The sequence below is a fragment of the Ascidiella aspersa genome, chromosome 3, assembly GCF_963924565.1.
Source record: "Ascidiella aspersa chromosome 3, kaAscAspe10.2, whole genome shotgun sequence".
NCBI classification, from domain to species: domain Eukaryota; kingdom Metazoa; phylum Chordata; class Ascidiacea; order Phlebobranchia; family Ascidiidae; genus Ascidiella; species Ascidiella aspersa.
In genome coordinates, this window is record NC_139449.1 from 21,145,276 (window position 1) to 21,167,150 (window position 21,875).

Here is a 21,875-nt window from a genome sequence, read left to right on the forward strand (position 1 = left end):
GTGGAAAACTTGGCTTCAGTTTGGCCGACTACGTTGCCCCTTTTATGGCAGGTGGCTACATAAATTTCTACATATTAATTTTAGCATAGCTGCACACTACCTGAAGGTGTACAGAACACCGTGGTTTATGTTTGCCAAAAGGGCCATAAAGAACGCATTTGCCACATGACCTTAAAGAGCCATTGCCCATGATATTGCCTGTCTTTGATGCAGATATTTATTTAAAATCAGTGAGAAAATGTGCAATGTCGGCGTTTTTTTTGCATGTAATGCAAGTAAAAGGTTATTTCGCTAAATATATATATATATATATATATATAGATGTCCTGATTTAGCACGAAAGTAACTTGCGAATCACACAGCTTAATCTAAATATTCCAAGATATTCAAACATATTTTTACGCATAAAATAGAAAAATATTTTTTTGTGGCAAACTCCTTTCAACCCGGCTTATATACTTCGTTTAACAGACAAAAGAAAACTAGACTGGTATATGAAACCTGTTATCTAAAGGTATTGACACCATTTTTAAAATATAAGTTTACTATACGAGTAAGAAAGTGTAAAACCAAGGCAACAACGCGTAAAATAGTTGATTGACACCGGTTGATGCAGATCACTTTTAAACACAAAAATCACTGGTCGCAGAAGCAAGGTAAAGCAAATCCACTGACAGTTAGTTAGTATCAGTAAAAGGTCCATGTTACAGCGCTATATTAGGTAAATAGATAAACGTCATAAAACAACCTTAAAACAAAAGCGTTGCAGATAAAAAACACTCCGGTCCATCATTCAAGTTTTTGGGGCTTCCGAAACGCAATTGACACCCAAGGAATGATCATCACTTAAATCGGTTAGTGATTGGTTTGCGTCAGAAACAGCGTGGCTGGTGGATGTACTTGGTATGTCGGTGATCTGCTCGCAAGAGGGCGTACTACAACCAGGGTTGGTGACAGGAATCGGGTAAAGTTTGTAATACGGTGGCGGCTCCTCCGTCACCGATATTTTTAAGGTCGAGTAATCCGGTGGAAGGTCGCCATCCGTGCGACGCGTCTGACCTGCACAAGTTAAGTTGTTTCTTTAAAACATGGTTTTATTGGGGCGTGATTAATCCAAAAAAACGACGCCTATACCTACACAAAATAGTTTTCAGCGGTAGATGGAGTTTTGTTCAATTACCGAAATCAGTTGGCCTAACCAGAATCGTGTTCCAAAGGAGGTTAGGCTGGAAAAATCTATTGTGTGGTGAGGCATAAACAACAGACATTGCGGAATGTGACATAAAGTTGGGTAAATTGGTCGGGTGGTGCCGCATAAAAAGTTAGGAGTACGGGTGCACAACCTGCCGCCTTTGACAGTTGCTTATGCGGCCGTGAAGGTGTTTGAAAAAACACAATAGTTGGCGACCGTAGGGTAATGCAAACATTCTGTCCACAAGAAAATTTGATATCAAAAATGTGTTGTAGTTGTGGGCTGCGTGATAGCCCTAAATTTATTGAACTGTATTTTCAAAATTAGTGTGACTAATGACTATAGTACTGGTGCTATACAGTACTGACTTTATGACTTTGGGACTTGTCATATTAAAGTGACTTGTTTACAACACTGTGACGATAGGAGTTTTGTTTTCGCTCATTGCTCAATTACAGGGTAAGGCAATAGCCACCCCAAACTACACTTTTAGCCAAGTTTATAACTATGTGACTACAATTGTATTAACTTTTATCCGTTTTATTTAATTTATTCAGCCCAAAGCATTATGTACACTATACATAGCATGTTGCGCTGTGTGACTCATAAACTCTACAAAGTTTTATTTCTGTTAAATTAGACTATATGTTCCATTATTTCAAGCAGTATTCGAATTATTTTATGTACTCCATGCGCCACCTATTCTTTTTATTAAAGTTTTACTGAATTAAAACAAATAAACGTATGATTTTTTCGCGATTAGACTGGATTTCAGCTGCCGATATTTGCGCAAGTGTTCGCTCAAAAACAACAGGTAAGGTGAATTTAAGGGTAATTGTTTTATAACGTCACGTTATGGCGTCACTTTGTGACATCCTGAATTCGCCCCGATTGTCGCAGTGGTTTTACGTAGCGGGCCTTCAAAAGGTCTTGTATGAGAACTTTGGGCCGCGTCAAAAAAGTGTGCCGATCACTAGTGTATACAAACAGTGTCTAAAACAAGTTACTATAGTCCGCATAATCTGCATTGTGTTGCAAACTGCAGAAACATACCTCTCGATCGCTTGAACTTTCTGTAGCATTTACAAAGGGCGACGGCGAGTAAGAGCAATACAGTCAACGCAACTGCAATCCCAGTGCCTCTTAAAGCCCTAACAAAATTAAAAATTGAAATAATAACGGGGAGAAAATTAAAGGTTTATAGGCAAATACAAAACTGTCTATTTACAGTTATTACATTTCAACTTATACTAATGAAAATAGGTTTCAAAATAGGTAAACAATAAATCAAGCAAAAGTTATAGACATAAGATATACATTAGTTACAAGTTGTGTGCATTCGGACAATTAAATGTTTTGTTAATAGCTGTCCACGGGAAATAAACAAATAAGCTGAGCTTTACACAAGTCAACGTTTGACATTATTAGCCAGTTAAACTAGAATTTGAGTTTATTATGATTTCAAGGATCACCTTTGTCACGTTTCACAACGTGAGCAAGGAAGCAACAAAGTGTAAAACAACGTGAGCAAGGAGGCAACAAAGTGTGAAAGCCCTTGAAACTGACGGGGGTTACCACTTAAAAGGTTGACAACCACTGACGCAACCCTTACCAGTCCGAATGTATCGATGCGCAACAAATCTTATTCGTTGAATACAAAGGCGACGAAATGCAGCAGTAGTCTAGATGTGACGGGCAAGTTCGTTGACCACATCGCAGGCCTAAAATTTTACACAAAATACATGACTAGTATATATAATTATAAAGATAAACCCAGGCACCTTGGCTAGTACAAATTAAAGCGCTTTGTGTTGTAAGAAACATTTTAAACGCATTAAGACACATAGAGCATCGTGCCTTGTGCGTTGTTTTTTTTTTCGCCTTAAATTTCTTCATGCCAAGCTGATCGCGCAACCACTATTTACAAAAAATAAAATAACAATTTGACGAAATACCTCGCGCAACGCCTAAACTGGCGCAGTACAGAAGTACATGGAAAAGCACAAGTGCCTGGAGGGCCATCCAGTTTATAGAAAGTTTCACAAAACTTGATCCACTTATTACGTCATTCCACGTTATCAAACTACAGTTCAGATTTATTCAAATATATATATAACCTGCTATCTTAATAAAAATGCAGTAGACTAACAATTATTTAGCAGAAAATAAAGATAATTTACTCTAAAGCTGTAAGCCACAGCGGGATCTGCAGATGATTTTGGTGATTTAAACATATAAATAATTCAATACACACCTTTAACAAACGCTCTGCTCTAAACAGCATAACCTTTCAATGCTATCTGTTGTTCATGGTAAACAGGCTAACATAGAACATCATTCAATTTTGTTAAATAAGAATTTACAAATAAGTCAGAAACTTAACTAACAGTTAGAAAAGTTGCCTTAAGTTGGTCTAACTTAGTAGTTTTGAAACTTTTTTTCTTTGCGAAGGCTTTAGAAAAGTTTGCTGGAATTGCAACGGGCCAATTTTATATAACTTGCAAAACTTTTATTTTGTCTATTTATGTAGCAAAAACACATGACAGCTAAGCAAGCAATACGCAACTGTGCATCACACGACATGAACAATGCAAACAATTGATTCTATTTAGTCGTTGGCTGCAACATTCACTTTCTCGTTTCCCAACATATCTGACTGCTACAGTGCTACAAGTACAGGCCTTATTTGCCTCGCACCAAACTTAATCAGAATTAAGAAATATGATTGTTAAATCATAATTAGTTGTCACAGTTTCATAATAATCAATTTAAATGCACATATTAGTAATTGTGGCGCATGCAAACTTGGAAACAAATAAAAGTTCACCAGGGGGTCGCGTGGCTCAGTAACCTCTGAAGCTCAAGTTTTTCTATGTTTTTAGTATCCCTGCTATATTTTTTTTGTTTTACAACTACCTGCCATGGGTGTCTGCTTCTACTTAGAATGTCATTGCCTTAACTTTAGCAGCGATGTTACATCATCAGTTGATTTCATTTGTATGACATATTTTAATGTTTTTATTATTAATGACGGTTGTATTTAGTAGTTGGTAAACTGAAACAGAAAACAGTATTATTAATAAAAACGTCAGAACGTCTTGAAATTACTACATAGCAAAATAAAGCAAAAAACAAAACGCACTTGTGTTAGCGAATCTAAAGAGAACGGCTGCGGTTGCTCAGTACAACAGACAAGGCAAAATGAACAGCAGAACTCAAGCACCTACGAAGTGTGGCTGGTTTTCCACATAGCTTTTCGCCACAACGATATGCTATTGCCTACGTGACGCAAAGTTGTACTGCTGCCTACATGAAATATTCAGTTGACAGATAGTAAATACATTCACATTTTTCAAATAACTGTCGATGTTTTTACACACATAATATGACTATTTAGATGGCGTTATTTTGTTAATGCGGTGGATGGCATGATTATCGGTATATAGACATTTTTACTTATTTGTAATGATTAAAAATAATTGCAATTTGCAAAAGGTAAAATAAAACTTTTCGCGTAAAACTAGGTAAAACAAATTCTTGCATTAACCCACAGCTCGAATATACCCTAATTTCAAACTTTTAACTAAATAATAATCACACACTGCTGTGGTTGACAGTTCATTCGGCAAACGTATCAGCGCAGACGTAAGGCGGCATTCAAACCTGTCATGAAATAATCATTACAATCAGCTAACGCCTGGGGCACAGTTCATCGCCTGTGGTTGGAACAAAATATGCTGCTCTCCCTCCAACAGTAATTACAACTTATTTAAGTCTATTTAGCCTACCTAACATCAATGCTACGAGAAACAATAATGTTGTGGTGGAATACTGTGGAGCATATCTTCCCCTAAAATAACTTTCAGCCATAGCGTACTTGGCGGCCCGAAACAACAAACGCGCTTAAAGTGGCTTTTTATCTAGTCCAGTCATGTTTCACTCAATTATATAGCACATATTGTGGCGTAAATAGGGTTTAGGCTTGCTAAGTTGTGTTTTCCAATGAAGAGAAACAATGGGCGATAAACATCCAAGTCCCACCAATGATTATATCCATGCCAGAAAATTGCCAGTGCTTCTAAACCTAATTGTTAGTACCAGAGCTAAATTTAGACGCTAATCTCTAAAATAAAACAATTAAATATTGCAATATTGCGGTGTCTATTTGCACACAATCAGTGTTAACTTTCAATTTTATATAATACCGTAGGCCTACTCTTAAAGAATTGCCACCAGGCAAGCACCAGGCTATCCACTCATCTAACTTGAGTGTATTTGGACTGAGACTGCAGTTTTAAATTTTGCACGAAATCGAAAGGTAACCTCGTGTTTCGTAAGGTTATTTGTTTTAGACGTCCTGTTATGAGATAACTTTGTGACGTCTTCTCTGAGGCTACATAAGTTTTGGTAATACCCTTTTTCGTAATAAAACGAAGTGCTGACTTATACTAACAAGTGTTTAGGCTTGGTTTAACATTTCTGCATTAAGTAAACTTATTTATTTAGCCTATGCTTAATGTTTGTGGAAAATACAACGGCAACAATTCGCAATATTTTTTAAACAGAATAAAATACGATTGCTACAAACTTACGCCGCATTTGTGTTGCGAATTGTTTTTGACAAAACACTGTAAAATAAACCAACAGTCACAATAACTTAAGGCGAGTCGTCAACAACTTCGACAACTGCATCTTCGTCATAAACTTCCGGATCCTGTTTCCCAGACAAAGGTGCGGCACCACTTTCTTTTGGTGGCGGCTTGTCGGATAGGTGCCCAAGCAAATCTGCGACCTCCATCTTATCCAGCTGTTCTGCTAGTTTATTTTTCTTCTCCTCATAGTCGGGCGCCTCGTTGGGAAGACAAGGGGGCTCCCAGCCGATTTCTTTGCTCGGGTCCCGAAGTGGCTTATTGTCTTGCTCCAAAAGTTTAGACTCGGCGCCAAGGTACAACTGCTCTCCGGATACCTTATTTTTCACTTCAAATCCACCGTAGCGAGGAACCTTGACGATCGTTTTTCCGTGAAAAACGATACACAGTGTGGCTCCCACTATTAGCACCAGTACGAGGTTAGACGGGTCAGAAAACAGCTTTACTACCAGCGACATAACTTCTTGGTTGTTCAAGATGCTACCAGGAGCTTAATGTTACGTATAACCCTGTCTAATAGAGAGAATATGCATGTTAAGCGCATTAACCGCAACTTATCAAAAAACAATCAAAAGTGTTACGAAACCGCATTAAGCGAAGTCTTAATAACGGAAAGCTGAGTAAGTACAGAAAACCCTAGCGTTTTGATTTACAGAGCATTGCCAATTTAAAAAACATAAAATTAATTATCCACATGCCTTGCCACTTGTTTTCAAAAACAAAATATTTTCAAATTATCCAAATAGTTTACCTTTTTTGTTAAAACAAAACTGTACTTCCTATACCTACTGCGATGTGGTATTTTCTGTGTTGAACGACAATGTGAAAATAAATTCAATTTATTGATTGCAATATACTTGAAACATATTTCTGAAATAGTCACGTTTTATTTGTAGTACTACTAGCTAATAATATTTGGGCGTTACTTATATCAGAACGCTCACAACTGTTTTAAATTCATGTCGCAATACAAAACAAACCGTGCTTTAGGGCACTGGAAATTTCAAGAGATACTTTAAAAAGCATCTGTGCAAATAATAAACCTATAGCGCTATTGATAGCGCAAAAAACACATGGCAGTTAATGTTTTGTTTAACGCATTAAAGTTTTCACTTCAATAAAAATAATTTTGGTTCACTTAAGAACGAAAATACGTGATTTTGTTCACGTTTCATCTCGGACACTTGTTTATCGCTTGCATACATTTGATTTGATACTTTTTATAGAAATATATATTTTTAGCTTTATATAGAATATTTCTGTCTTCATAAGAGGGCTAAAAAATGCCGTAATCAATGGGACTTAAATGTTGCATATCACAACCCAAACAGACACACAACAGACGCTGACATGCGAATCACGTTTATTGCACGGACAAAAATCGTTCTCGGTGCTCGCAATAAGATTAGCTACAGCGAGAAACGACAACACGGACAGACATACACGCACTATACCGAGAAACTACGAGAAAGTGAAATTGGGGATATGTACCACGCAATTTTGGTCACCATGCAAACAAAACGCACAAAGGTCAGGTTTTTAAGAGCTGGAATTGTTTTTTTTTTTCACGAATATTGGCGCTCAAACGAAATACAAGTTGTAAAAGAACGAAACACCTCTTTGATTTCATCGAGACATAAACGAAATTACTGTAACTAGGTGACACCTCAAAGTGGACAATGTCGTGATTTTGGAAACTTTAGAATTTGAAAAATATTACGGCGCCGACGAACGTATCTTTGGTTTAAGTTTACAATATGTTACACGGTAAACAAAAGGAACGTCGGAAAGTAGAAAAGTGCTTTAATGGAGAAAGAAAAGAGCAACCAAAGGGACATAACGCTAAGTAACTGAATCAAGTGACAATACACCATCTGAAAATTTGTTTTAATTCATAAAAAACAATTGTCTGCATATGTGACCATGTATTAAGAGTTTTCTTGACATGGCTTTCAATTTTTATTAACCTTGTACACAGTAACTACACATGATAAATGACAAAAATGCAATCAAGGATGTTAATCGATATACATTAAGTTAAGACAAAATTTAGACTAATTTTTGTAAGTCTATTGTTTTCTTTTCCTAGAGGAAGCGAGCAGGATTAGCAGCCGATGAATAAGCTACGGTTTACGTTCAGGGAATCACGAATATGATACTTCTGGTATAATCACAATTACAACGCTAAATACTAAACGCATTGAACAACAGTTTTAAATTGCGAGCTGTTTGTTGTTCACGCAGTAAACAAACTAATAAAAAAATCACACGCATCCGAACAGCGTTTAACGGCCTTCGCGACATTAAAGCGCATACGTTTTGATACAAGATGGGCGAAATAAATACTTTGCTAGCTGGGAATATGAAATGCGGCGAATGGTTAAATTACACTATTAACAGAGCTGGGGACAATAGTTGCTACCTGACCAAACCGAGTCAATTGACTGTGGTGCAAATTTCGCGCAGCAATGAAGTAAACAGTGTGACGTAAAAGCAGACAAAAGCGACCAACCGATACCTCTTTATGACGTAAATCGAAATGTCTCCTTTGACCAAAAGTGGAAAGCCATGGGTGATATATGCAATTATGCACCAATAATGTCTTCGTTCGAGTTAGACTAGCACGAAATTTGTGATGTATCGCATAGCGATGTAAACAAAATTACTCGGGAGTACCGTGTGTACGAAGTTCTATTTCGAACCATGGAAATAGGAAAATAAATGAGTTGCTACAGCGAAAATTAAGTGAACGTTCAGCAGCCTATCACATTACGTATTCTTTCCTAGAAATAAAACTAGCAATGCGGAAAAAAATACAGCGGAACCTTTAACATGAAGAAACACCTACGAGCGAAGTCAGGATGGAAAGCAGAAACTTGCGAGTCATATATGTCATTTCAATGTGTACGCACCGCTTGAATTATTTTAACTTAAAAGTGCAACGTGATGGTAATCTCGCTAAGACTTAATTTATCGAATTAAACGACCCGAAAGGGAATATACACGTTGTCGTGGTTAGATACCATCAAACACCAGAAAGGAACCAAAACGTTGAGAATAAAACTTTATCTTCGCTCAACATGTTTGTTTAATTACCGCACCGCGAAAAGCTTTTATGTATTCTAATTTGAGGCATCTTCTTTGGACCCGAGCAAAGAAAAGCGATCAAGTGGACGAAAGACGAGAATTAAAATCGCGGAAAGTAAATTGTACGAAAACGAGGACAACGTCACAGCGGGAACGTCGGAATCTGCGGAAGTCGAACGCACGACCGTCGGAACTGCGAGCAGACTAAACGGACTTTATAAGCGCGGCGCATCGCAGGTTGTCGGGCACAGCAATCTGGTCGAGTCCAAGCGGCGACGGCGAATAGGGGAAGGTGACACCGTACATAAATCCGTTGTCCATTAACAGGCTCTCGCCGTTTCCAGGCCCGGGCCGCGCTTCGCGCAACTTGGACTGCACGGTCTTGACGAACTTGACCGAGACGCGTTCCTCGTAGTCGTTGGTGGGCGTCATCATCTGCAGGAGCTTCACGATCTGCACGAGAGACTTAAGTTACTGCTGCCTTTGTGTCTCGCCCGCAGTGATCTAAATGTTAGGACGCGTCGAACGATATTTCGATCACTGCGTCTGACAAGAAAGCAAAATGTTGTTTCACGCTTCGGGACTCTGGATACAAAGTGCTATCACTTCCTTTTGCCAATACCCCTTATAAGTAATATTTACAAGCCAATAGGGTGTTTTTTTCGAAGTTGTCCTTGCTTAGGCGATTTACATATTAAACGACAGGCGTAACCAAAAAAAATCGGTGTTAAAAACAAAACGAGGCCAAGTAGCAAAGTGAGAAGTGGCAAACAGAAACCATTTTCTTGGGGTTCGTATATATAAGTTTTTGCGCTAAGCACGTGCGTATTTAAAGAAATAAATATTGATATTGACTCCTATTGTCCTACATCTATAAAATTTGCTGGAGTAGCAGTATCCAGATTCATAAAAGGTAACACCAGGAGTTCAGCGCTTTTCGCCGTTTTCGAAAATGCAGTAAACCGCGCCGAGCCCACATTATCCACCCAACCTTGTGTTAATTCAGCACCGTGACCGTTTCTTTCAAACCACCCATACCTGCTGCGCGTTGAGGCTGGTGCACATCTTGCATATCTCTTCGGCGTCGCCTTCCGACTGCTTCTTCACTTGCAGCAGCTGCGACGAGTGGACCAGGGGTTCCAGGGTGTCGCGGACCATGCTGTCGGCCAGGTTGGTCTTACGCAGCCACTCCTCCAACTGCGACACGTTGTACCTGAAAAAAATGATTTTGAGGTAATAAAATTTCCCGGATTCGAATAGGTTGTTGAGGTTTCGGATTCCAGGTACTTAATCGTGATCAAGTGGGAAAGGTAAAGTGGGCGCTCGAGACTTTCTTAAAACTGACTGGCACGATAATGTAGTTTGAAGAAGGGTTAACTTAATGTGCTCACCGAACTTTGCTGGGTTCCTTAAAAAGCACTAGGTCAGTGCTTTTTAGCCCGTGGAATGGTACGCACTTGTGCGGATGAAAATGGTGCATGGTATTATTTTTTATTGTGGTAATATAGTAATCAAATAAGCTGGTACGCCCACTTATACGTTACAGGTACAGTAATATAGTCTCGTATAGTGGTTCATTGCAGCTTAAGCTATCTATTTCATATCGGTCAAGGCTTAGGCCCACGGTTACACAAACCCTTTTTAAGGTTGCAAACTTACTGAGGTTGTTTCGCGCGGATGGAAATTTTCCAAAATAAAAAAGTGCGGGTGGAAATAAGGTTGAAAAGCACCGCACTAGGTAAAAGCCAAAGCAGACAAGCATTTTGCTACCTATAATAATACAAAATATTGCCAATAATAAGACTTCGCTGGTAAGATTTCTAATTCATAATAGATTGAGTTTTAACTTCGTAATGCACATTATGGAATCTGGATGTTTAGCTTAAGATAACGACATACAAAACACCACCAGGAGGTGGTAAAAGAAGCCGGGATAAAGGTAAAACAAGTCTCTTTCTTGGCGCTTACAACGAAATTGCCTGTATCACAATTTCGTTAACAGACCAACATTAGCGAAAATGGTTAAACATAGCCATTTTTTCAAATTCCATCACATACATACATACATGCGCAGCATGGTGGGCTGGTGTACAAACCGACCTGATCTGCATTGCCTTGGACCAATTGCAGAGCTCCTTGCGAACGAGCTGGTTGTTGAGCGTGTGGGCTGTGATGGCGTAGAACACCTGTCTGAAGATCTGCTTGATGAGCGCGTGCTCAGTACCGTGCTGTACCATCGTGTTGTGGTAAACCGTCAGCTGAATTGCAAAACAGAAACCGATATAGAGTACAGAATGTTTGTTCGGCCAAGGCCTATTTGTACAGTCTGTCGTATTTTTTGAAATAATTTTTGTAGCCATTCGTTTCAAATTAGGTTAGTCAAGATAAATATCCGGGGTAGCCGAATTGCATTGCTTTTACCAGGATTTAAATGGGGGCTAGAAATATGTTATTATCGTTACATGTAGAAAACACTTTACATTAAGTGTTAATTGAAATCGGCCTTTAAAGTTGGGTATATGCACAAGAACAAAACAATATAGTAAAGGAAATATCTTATGTTATTTGCTCGTTTTTTACTTTCACCGACAAAACAAGGTGATATTTTCTACTGGTTTAGAGGGTATATTCATGGTGATAGTTCGTTCGGATCGCACGCCAAACTTTACGAAACCAAATCTTCAACAGAACAGTACACCGCAGCTAAGTGATAAAAATGAGATGATATTGCGAATAATTTTTGTCGGTGGGCCACGACGAAGCAAACAGCCTACCCCCAGACAAAAACTTCAGGAATCTAGAGTGTTTCATGGTTCGTTCTTGCGGCGTAAAACGATCCACCCGTTAAATGTTACGGATTCCTTCGTGTCTTACGAATAAGCTAGTACACGGTCCATTTACCAAGTGTACTCCCATAACTCCTAAGTTAGAAACGTGATTCTTGTTGTTCAAGCCTTTGCACAATTGCTCACGTACAATAGCTATACTCAGTTGTCTGTTACACCATGACGGCAAACCAAGGAGGAATCAAGATATAGTTCTCCAAATATTAAAAAAATATTTTTTAAATTTATTTACAGTACTATTTATAGTTGCACTAACTGCTAACCATTCGCTACACGAGGCGGTTATCGGAAGCAATCCTTAATCAAAAATATTTGCAAGTATTTATTAATACAAATACAGTTACTCTGACCAATTTCGAATCAGTATAGCGTTTCTGTTTATTCTGACGGCTGTTTAATTTGCATTGAAAAAAGTTTTGACATATTACAGGCTCCTAGGCCAACCTGCTTGAGCAGCATCTCGACGGTGAAGTCGGAGCTTGGATCGGACTCCCGACTGGAGCTTCTTCCTCGCATCCCGGACGGCTTGACGGAGGAGGAGAGTCCTTGTATCGTGTCATGCTCCAACATCGCTTGGACTATAGAACATGGGCGGAATCAGTGAGGGAAATAGATAGTATGCTATTAAAGTTTATTATAGTGATGTTAGGAATAATGCGCAAATCTTGAAAAATAATCATAATTTTTTTGTTGTTTCGCAATTCACCTTTCATTTAATTTGTTTTAACAGATTGTTTCAACGCTTAATATAATAATATGAATACTACTCTAGTCCGTGAACCACAATGGCCATTCAGTTCCGTGGAGCCCAAAACATAGGACAAAACGGCATTATTTTTCGACTACATGTAAAACGGGAAAAGCAAAAATACCCTACCGGCTGTTAACACAGTCGATATGTACTGTATAGGGTTCTACAAACAATATAAACTTTCTCGTAGCTCAAGCTTGTGAATCTAATTTGGTAATCCCTAAGTTCCCTAACTCAGTTAAGGAGGCCTTTACCAATGTTTTAAAAATATCGCTATCACCTTGCAACTGGTGCCAAACGCACGATATATAATAACATTATCTTAAAACATTCGGCAATATACCTATCATTGGTTTGATCTTTTTGACGATGGTCAGCACGAGCCGTTGAAAGAGTGAAATCGAGATGTCGCTGAACACCGGGCGGTACTCGGCAAGGTCAAAGTTGCGCAGACAATGACGTCGTTGAAGGTCAGTGCTGTTTCGCATGAATTCCTGTAGACGGAAAAGTTTTGTACCTGTGAGTTTGAGTTTCGATACTCTGGTCGCTGCATTTAAATTAAGATGCGTACTGGGTATTTTGCTAATGTACGTTGGCTGAAAAAAATGATAAAAAGAACAGCTGACTCCCGAAGCCTTCGACAGACGAACCGAATCAGTCGGCATTAAAGCAAGGCGCGCTTAAAAACAACTATATATACTAGCTTGTGGTGAGGTTCGAACCCAATGACCCATGGCCATACCAGGATCGTCGCTCTACCAACTCTGCTACACGTTCAGAAAGGACACGTTCAGAGAGGATCGAGTCGAGAAGTAACCATGACAGAAACGCCATTGCCTGCTGCATCAAAACACAACTTTTGCACGTTATTATTCGTAATACACTTACCTCTTCCCCGCTATACTGCTTCATGTTGTGGAGGAAACGACAGGTGTTTGCAAGCCAGAAGGAAATGTACTCGAAGTCGCCGTCGTGTTTCTGCGCATTTCAAGAGTGGAAGGTTTATCTTAGCCGACATTATTTTTGGTTCGTTTTATTATGAACACAACAACGGTATATGGGCTTTTGACCATACGTAAATTCATCATTTTTAACAGGCCTAATATGCATTCTAAAGTATAACATTTTCAGGAAGGCCACGTTTTTTAAAGAAACAGTTTATCCCTGCTGCTGCTAATAGAGTATCTATAAAATGATTACTTAAAATCTTTTTACAGACCTAGATAATGAAACACACATAATAAAAATGCCAACCTTTTCCACTTTCTTGATTGCGTTGATGACCTGATGCAGGAGATGTTTAATCATTTTATCGTCGTTGCTGTAGTCAGCGAAGCGCAGTAATTTGAACAGCAGGTAGGCCGGAAGTCCTGGAATCATGTTGACCGCCACCCCTCGTGGCTTGAAGTCTGCGAGTTTTAGCGGCATTTTAAATAAGTTTTTTTACGTTTATCAGTGAACTTTTTAAACACACATTGGAAGTTAGTCATTTATTTTTTACAACACTAATCGCCGCGTGTCGATGTGAGTAGGATTTGTTAAACTTGAGAACGAACATTTTCGTTTGAAGAGCAGTGGTTCTTAACCTTTTTCCTTGCTGCACCGCTTTGAAATCACCTACCAATTATCGCTATAGAATGGCTTAAATATCAAAACCATTTTAATTTTATATTTACACAATGAACTGATAACACAGTAACACAATACCAAAATATGAGTTAGTTTCACATTTAACTGACCAAATAAATAAAATACAGTAATACATTTTCTGTGTCTGATTCACCATTCCGGCACACCCTTGGAACATTTCTCGAGCACCCCTTGTTAAGAAACCCTGCTATAGAGAGTCCCAATTTAGCATCCGCATTCCAAACCCGAACACAAACTGACCAATGACAATGGCCTGTACGATCTTGATGGTGTCTTCCTGCTTGAATTGGATCATCGCGAGTCCACCCTCGGTCGAATCCTTGTGTCGGAGGACTGGATGTCCGTGGATCGACTGTGCGTCCTCATCCTGGTTACCGGACATCGCAGATGAGGAAAGCGTCGACATCGTATCGGAGCGAGGAGCGCCTGGAAGAAAGATAACTCTGGTCAACAGCAAATTTTAAACGGAGATATGAATTTGATTGATTGATTCCTAAAGTGTTTTCGGCGCTGATTCTGAAAATGTCCTCATTTTTCCCTAGGACATCAGGTTTTTTAAATATTCGCATTTCAATTTTTCAATGAATTGCTGTAAATTATAATTAGTTTTTGATGTTGGCCACATTCAAAACTGAACGTTTCTCTGGGACTTAGTCATTTGGTACTGCCTTGGCCTTTGCAAATAAATTCCTTATCCTCCTTGAAGGAGGATTGTGCAGATATTAAATCCTCAGACATTTTGTACTTAACTATTGACTACAATTTTTTAGACAGTACAATACAATCATTTGGATTAATGTAGGAGGATCCTGAAGTTGATTTTTGTACTAATTAAATATTTAAAAATCCCTTAGAACAATAATTTTACATTATTTAGGATCCTTATCTATTTAGCAAGTAATAAATCAATTTTGTGTTTAGGAAAGTGCCTTGTGTGCTTTAGGATAAGGATTATGTTAGAAAAAATTGTTAACCCATTATAATTGCAAAAAACATGTTTATAGCTAAAACACAATCAACATCATTAGCTATATGCTCTATTTAGCTTTTAAACGATAAACATGTTAGAAGGACTTTATGGTCCATCAAACCCCAAAACGGCCAGATGTCGGGGGTTAATTAAGCGTTGACTAAATTAAAAAAATTAGATGCTCATTTTAAAGGTATACGCAGATATTTAGATACCACCCTAAAAAAAACACCCATAAAGAACCCTAATGATCATTTGCTCTGTTTGACCTAATATTTGTTTACATCGAATATTTTCCTTGACGTTTTCAAACGTACAATATTCTAGTTAAAAAAAATACATGCCACAATAGGGCGTCTCCTACCCTCGGTGCTGTTGAGTCTCCTGCTGTAGAGCTTCAGTTGGCGCTTCAGCTTTCGGTTCTGTTTGTCCATCGATTCTATCCTGGCGAGCAGCTCCAGGTTTTCGCTCGACAGCCTGGTTATCTCGTGCTGGATATTTCCGTCGAACGGCGACGCGACGTCAAAGGAACCATTCTGAGAACGAGGCAAGCAATCAAGCGATGTCGTGCATGCCTGTTTCCAATGTTGAAAAAAAAATGGCATTGGATATCGGCGCCACCTTTGTGACCAACGTAAAACAAACAGCTAGTTAATCAGCGTAAAACAGGTTAGCGCTGATCATTGAATAGTAGAGTCGAACAACAATCGTGCCAATGCTTTAGTGACCTTAATATTCCAAGTGAAGTCGGTTTTCGGAAAAAGTGCAACGAACACTACTACTCCGAAATCATTCGTACAGGTTTATAACAGTGGGAGGCTGCAAACATCGAGAAAAAATTGGCGAATGGCTCTTACCATCTTCATCTTCTGGGTGAGATGCTGGATGCTCTCGCGCAGTTCGCCGCTCTCGAACTCGTGATTGCGTCGTTCAGCCTCGAGTTCCGCTTCCAGCATCCTGGAACAAACATGATCGGGATGTTAGGAGATCAGAACCTTTCTTTACGCTTTCTACCGAAGCGTGTATAAACGGCAGTCGTAAGCCGTATTCCGTTTCTAATTCTTATGGTAGCCGAGGGACATTTTTGTTTTTTTGAGTTTCTAATTCTACTTTATTGGCAAGCCTCTTGCTACAATTACTTATGGTAAAGTGCAACAAATCAAGAAACGTTTACTACATTTTACACAGTTGATGTATGCTGTTTGAACTCCGTTTAATGTGACGTTCAGTAAACCACTAATTGAAAATGCTAGTAAGGGGACTGAAATCTATTTTACCTTTCTTTGTATAATGTCATAAGCTAAATATTGGACACAGCTGTATTATGGCTAAGGATGTTCAACGTTAAAGGTATTTTAGAATAATAGGTTTTGAATATAGAATAACAAATTCTTGTATATTTTAATTTTTACTTTCTTATTTTGGGGTAGTTTAATCATTTATACCATTTAGTGACAAAGGAGCAATTAATCGCAAAACTAACATATCTATATTGTAATCAGAAATTAAATTACAAATGATTAACATTCTTAGCAACTATCATTCAAAGCAGTTGTGTTGCACAACTAACTACACAAAAAACAAGATAGAAAGACCAGGTTGTTTCCAAAAGCTATTTTTTGCCCGAGTGCAAGTGAGTGCAATGTAAAACAAAGAATCCTTTACAAATTCACTCAGTTTTATAAGACATTGAATTATGTTTTAGTTTTACTTTACTATAAACGTGATCTGTTAAATACAAAATTAACATTGCCAGTGAAGCGTAACTATTACTTGACAATCACGCTGTGGACTAACCTCGCTGTACGTTGGCCTAAAGTTGCTCTCCTGTTTCTTTAGGGGCTATAGTTTAAGACGTTTATCGACCTAAACACCTATTTACTGTACTAAACACATTTACTCAGTCAAATGTAAGAAAGTCAGTTTAAACCCAGTTCTTTGCCAGTCATGAGTGAAGATTATTTTTTTTGAAATGTGACAAACCTGTTGTGGTCATAGACCTTGATGAGGACCGCCTTTAGATCGCTCTTGTCCAGTTTGTCCAGGTTAATGTCTTCCATTCTATTCCGACTGCCCAGAAGCTCGGTGCCCGTCATTGTACCCTAAACAAACATAAATTCTGGTTTATTGAAAAAATTGCGGTGTGCATATAAGGCAGAATAAGTTAGGTTAAAGCGAGCAAAAGAATAGACGCATTTGTTTGTCACATAAAGTGCAAGTTTAATCATTTAATTTTAAGAAAAAGGTGGTTTTGTTTAAACTCAAAAAAATCAAAACACGTTAAATTGAAGTTGTACTTTTTACAAATCGATGTTATGTATCACGCACCTTATCGGATACATCGAGGTTAGGAGGTGGTTGTTGTGCAACGTATGACTTAAGTTGCACGACCTCAGACCTTCTCACTTCCAACTCCTCTTCCATGGCCTTCATCTGGTTGTAGAGTTCCTTGGAAGAACAAAATTAGGGAGTTCTTAGCTTTATTTTGTAAACACGCTAAAATAAATCAGTTCAAATGATAATGTAATGTCCATAGCCTTGGTAAGTTTCGATTTTTAGTGTTGTTTTAATACAGTCTACTAGCCGCCTTTGAGATTAAAGGACATGCTGTTCACACTTTTGGGTGTTGGTAACACCTAGCTTCATTGTCCAATGTCTATTGTTTATTATTGGTATAAATTATTAAGTTTTAATTAATATAAAACATCCCTGACATAACTGCATAATACAAATTTTAAATATTTTTTTCTCTTTCACCCCCCACTTATGTTAAACAAACGTTAAGAGGTTGCGTTACTAAATACATTGATCTCTTAAATGCATCACAAGCTTAAAAAAAATAAACACACCTTAAACACAGTTCCGTCTTTCGATAAAGAATCCTCCGCGTTTTCAGCAATCGATTTCCGCAAGCTGCTCAATTCTTCGCGAAGTTGCTGGTTCGTCAGCAGTGTTTCCTTTAACTGAGTAGAGAGGTAAAAGTTGAAGGCAGGACTAGCTACTAAATGTTAATTGTATTTTTTTCAGAGGGCTTTTTGTATATATGTTTTTGCTTCATAATTCTGTTTTAAGCGCAACAGTGGTACATTAGGACATTCGTTATAAAAGACAATCGATTGTTGTACCTAAATACTTACAACTTAAATAATTGTAAAATGACAGTACACGTTCAAATAAAAGATAAGGGAGTGATACATCCTCCTACAAATTTCGCGACAAACTTTTAAACTGCCCCAACGTACAACAATTTAGGAGTGGTAAATAAAAATAAAGATTGACGAAAAAAGTAAACACAAAATTATCACACCCAAAACAAGAATTTAACACGCCCAGAAAACAAAAAATATCACGCCCAATCTCAGTTTCGGTAGAGCTACCCGTATATATGTTATACGCCAAGGCTATTTATTTGTTTCTTACTTTAATCTGATCAGACACGTCTGACGACTTCTCCTGAGCTTTATGGTAGATCTTCTCCTTGAGATCTTTCTTCTCTTCTTCCAGTTCGGAGATCTTGCTCCGGAGCAACGCGAGTTCATCGCTCATGTTTGACATTTCCGAGTCACCCTGAAATGGCCATAGAAATCTCAAAGTTGAATTTACAGCAGTGGTTCTCAGCCTTTTATGCCTTGCGGCAGCCCTCGGAATTAATAAATAGATTGCGGCACTCCTACAGGATTTTTCCGTAGGTAAATCATTAAAATGTCACAATAAAAGGAGCTGGAACAACGCACATCAACTCTGCACAACAGGAAGTTTTATTTGGATTTATTCCACTCTAATCTTACACAAAAAGTTGTAAGAGGAAGCAAAAATCAGATTCTTAAAAGATTCTCAAATATCTCTCCGCACCCTTGGGTATTAGAAATGGCACAGCGGGTGAGAACCACTGAATGCTCGTGCCAGGCAAATCTACTAGATGAGCAATCGCTTTGTTGGAAAAGCAAACTTTGGACGAAAATAAATCGCACTAAAGTTAAAACGAGGTTGAAAGCTGAGTGCAAATAAAGCGATATTAAAAAAAAATTATAAACATTTAGTGTGCGAAGAGGCACGCTGATTAAATAAAGTCCGGGTAGAGTCACATTAACCCTCGTACCAAGTACATAAAATACTTCCAAGGGTTAAAAATGGGCGGATTTAAGCATCAATTCATATTTATTCAACCGGCACTTCAACTTAGTCTGATAAATTTAATGGTAAGTAAGTAGAAACCGAGAGTTTAAATCCGCAACGCTCACGTTCATTTCGTGTTGCATGACAGCAACGCTTCTGGGCCTCGAGAGGTTTATTTCCACTGAAACTTCTTCATCCGCCGCTTCCTTCTCACTTTCCTCCTTGGTCCGCAACATCTCAAGCTCATCCTGGAAGAGCAAGAAGTTCATTGCAATTGACTTTTAAGCATATTTTTAGGATTTGAAGTTTGGATGTAGACAAGTTAACCTAATTGCTAACTATCAACGGCGTCAATGTACAATTTACTTTTAAAAGTACAGTGTTGTCCCGTGGTAAGGACCAGGGGTCACCAAACTACGGCCCGCTGGCCAGAAGCAATTCAAAACTATTTTTTTTATGAAACTTTAAACTGTACAATGTTAAGGCCCACTACAGTTGTTATTGCGTAGTTGCTTATATTTTATTCGTATAACAATAATTTAAGTTAACAAAGTTCGACATTTTTTTTATCCGGCCCGCGATTGTCAGGCCTTACAGTTACACGCCTTTTTTATGAGAAAACTTTTGCGACCCCTGGTTTAAGTATCCAAAATAATCAGTCTGACGGTGGTATAGAGCATTATATGATAACTGTTTTATAACATGGCCTAACACCATAACTGTATACTGACCATAAAACAAATTAACAAACGCAGTGAACAGCTGTAAATAACTGCAAGTTATTTTACAGCAAAGTTAAGTATTCTATATTTCCTATGAGGGTTTTGGTGTAACAGCAATGACAGGAAAACCCTATACCTTTAGGTTGTCGTATCTGGTCTCCAGTCTGTTGTATTCCTTTACGTGGTTCTGATGCTGAAGTCGTTCTTCTTCCAACTCGTGCTCAAGGCTTGCACATGATGACGCAATCGTTTCGTCACAGGACTCTGCGTATTTGAAGTCAAAGTAAAAATGAAATTTTGATGTGTTAAATTAAGTAAATGGAATTGGACACCCTGTTGGTTATGGTAGTCAATTTAAAAAAAAATTCTCATTTGGTTTAAATACAAGTTTTACAAGTTACGAGAAAATATTGAAATTATAGAAGCCAAGTTCTTTTATATTCTATAAAAATAAATTTACTATTTTTCTTTATTCCTGCAACTACCATTAAAACATGTTTACATTCACACTCACTTCGTATTTCCGCTTCTTTTATTTCCATGTCTTGCTCAATTTTTTTGTTGTCTTCCTTCAGCTGATCACGCTCGGTTGTTAAAACGAGTACAATCTAAAAATGAAACAAATAATACAAACTTAGGTCCTAATATTGGTTTCATACAGCACATAAGCCAACAGAGTTATTATGCTTAAAGCTTAAACTACTATCGCAGTTGTGAAAAACGCTTATAGACCCACGACCTACTAAACACACAATAAAAATTGTCCATTACGTGTGTTGACTACTTTCCTAATAAAACGAGTCTTTAGAAGAAAATAAACAATCTTTACGACGAAACTATAAAGTGAACTTTTGGGCTGCAGCTTGCTACAGTTACGAGTTTGTTCAAAATTTTACAAATTTATAAAAAAGAGTTTGTAAATTTTTATAACATTTACGCTTATTATCATGCCCTTTTTGATATTAGAGTTTCTTAAAAAAAAATAAAATTACCTCGTCCTTGTCAGTTCTCTCCTTCTCCAACGACTCAAGCGCAATCTTCGTTTCGGCTTGCGAGTCGGCCAGCAGGTGGCGCACGTCGACGACCTCCGCCTCCAGCTCGGAGATCCGGCTCCGGAGTTTATCCACCACACTCCGACTCTTCTCGGCCTCCGCCAGCTTGGACTTAAGGTCGTCCATGGCAACCACCTGGACCGCCAGCTTCTTGCTGTCGTTCAACTGCGGACATGGGGCCGATGAAGTTATTTACGCTTGTTTTTTATTTACATTTTTTTTGTGGAACCGAAATTAAAAAAACAATTAGTATGGAAAAAGATTCCGACAAAAGGTAATTTTAATTTAATTTTATTTATTATGTCCATGGTGGTTGGGAATAAGTAAGTCGTCTGGCAACCTGTCTCCACTAGGGAGCAGGTGCCGCCATGGAGGTAGGGCCTAACTTCAAAAACCGCAAAGGGAGAAGGTAAAAAAATTTGTTTGTTTGTGACAATGGGGACGTAGTAGTTAAGTAGTAAATAGCATTATATTTATTTTATTTTTAGTTATGCTTCCCTCGGAAAAAGGAAGAATATGCTTTCTTAGCAAAGGGAAGGATTCTACTGAACTCGGTACAATGCATCCTCAGGGACCAGTTACCTGTACGCGACTTCCTTGTTTGCATTGTTTACGAGCTATATATGAAGGCCCCCATAGGTATACATTAGTTTTGGTTTTAGGCGGTTGCAAGTGGACACGTAAATCGTAGTTCGCTTAATAACACGATCCCGCCCCGAGGCGTAAAATGTTAGGGCGTTAGCAAGCATTGCACCAACAGCGGATTCGGAGACACGTATAAACGCCCAAAAAAGTTGAGTCCTATAGGCGAGCTACCAATTTAAGGTCTATAAAAGTGGC

At 38.3% G+C, this 21,875-nt stretch overlaps 3 protein-coding genes across 4 annotated transcripts in view; all 3 read right to left on the bottom strand.

The window, feature by feature from the left end:
* Positions 1–406: 406 nt before the first annotated feature.
* LOC146160759 (uncharacterized) lies at positions 407–4,249 on the bottom strand. Of its 2 annotated transcripts, none has more exons than XM_083385612.1 (4): positions 4,109–4,249; positions 2,805–2,913; positions 2,246–2,343; positions 407–1,059 (listed from the first exon to the last, which is right to left on the bottom strand). In XM_083385612.1, the coding sequence occupies exons 1-4, from the start codon at positions 4,113–4,115 to the stop codon at positions 794–796; spliced, it is 480 nt and encodes a 159-aa protein (XP_083241738.1). In that variant the 5' UTR covers positions 4,116–4,249; the 3' UTR covers positions 407–793. The 2 variants fall into 2 exon arrangements, with proteins under 2 accessions (XP_083241738.1, XP_083241737.1); XM_083385611.1 differs by lacking the exon at positions 4,109–4,249 and adding an exon at positions 3,148–3,350 and having other exon boundaries at positions 409–1,059.
* Positions 4,250–5,849: 1,600 nt separating this feature from the next.
* LOC146160760 (uncharacterized) lies at positions 5,850–6,299 on the bottom strand. Its single transcript, XM_083385012.1, has one exon. It carries the CDS (start codon positions 6,297–6,299, stop codon positions 5,850–5,852), a length of 450 nt encoding a protein of 149 aa, XP_083241138.1.
* A 1,795-nt stretch (positions 6,300–8,094) lies between these two features.
* Positions 8,095–21,875, bottom strand: part of LOC146160761 (unconventional myosin-Va-like) — a 28,325-nt gene continuing 14,544 nt past the window's right edge. Inside the window, exons 25-42 of the mRNA XM_083385422.1 lie at positions 20,976–21,200; positions 20,498–20,591; positions 20,120–20,247; positions 19,387–19,509; positions 18,566–18,712; positions 17,995–18,108; positions 17,474–17,593; positions 17,129–17,247; positions 16,003–16,102; positions 15,510–15,681; positions 14,416–14,601; positions 13,780–13,934; positions 13,414–13,503; positions 12,869–13,019; positions 12,219–12,352; positions 11,029–11,186; positions 9,967–10,141; positions 8,095–9,381 (exon numbers count right to left, since the gene is read on the bottom strand). Of these exons, the coding sequence (XP_083241548.1) occupies positions 9,133–9,381; positions 9,967–10,141; positions 11,029–11,186; positions 12,219–12,352; positions 12,869–13,019; positions 13,414–13,503; positions 13,780–13,934; positions 14,416–14,601; positions 15,510–15,681; positions 16,003–16,102; positions 17,129–17,247; positions 17,474–17,593; positions 17,995–18,108; positions 18,566–18,712; positions 19,387–19,509; positions 20,120–20,247; positions 20,498–20,591; positions 20,976–21,200 (2,640 nt within the window). The 3' untranslated portion in view covers positions 8,095–9,132. The remainder of the gene's footprint in view (positions 9,382–9,966; positions 10,142–11,028; positions 11,187–12,218; positions 12,353–12,868; positions 13,020–13,413; positions 13,504–13,779; positions 13,935–14,415; positions 14,602–15,509; positions 15,682–16,002; positions 16,103–17,128; positions 17,248–17,473; positions 17,594–17,994; positions 18,109–18,565; positions 18,713–19,386; positions 19,510–20,119; positions 20,248–20,497; positions 20,592–20,975; positions 21,201–21,875) is intronic.

Excerpts from the sequence above, each read along its gene's own strand:
- LOC146160759 (XM_083385611.1), bottom strand. The coding sequence starts at position 3,214 with ATGGCCCTCCAGGCACTTGTGCTTTTCCATGTACTTCTGTACTGCGCC. Across the intron at positions 2,914-3,147 it reads CAGTTTAGGCGTTGCGCGAG|GCCTGCGATGTGGTCAACGA; the intron begins GTATTTCGTCAA and ends GTAAAATTTTAG. Across the intron at positions 2,344-2,804 it reads GCATCGATACATTCGGACTG|GGCTTTAAGAGGCACTGGGA; the intron begins GTAAGGGTTGCG and ends TAATTTTGTTAG.
- LOC146160760 (XM_083385012.1), bottom strand. The coding sequence starts at position 6,299 with ATGTCGCTGGTAGTAAAGCTGTTTTCTGACCCGTCTAACCTCGTACTG.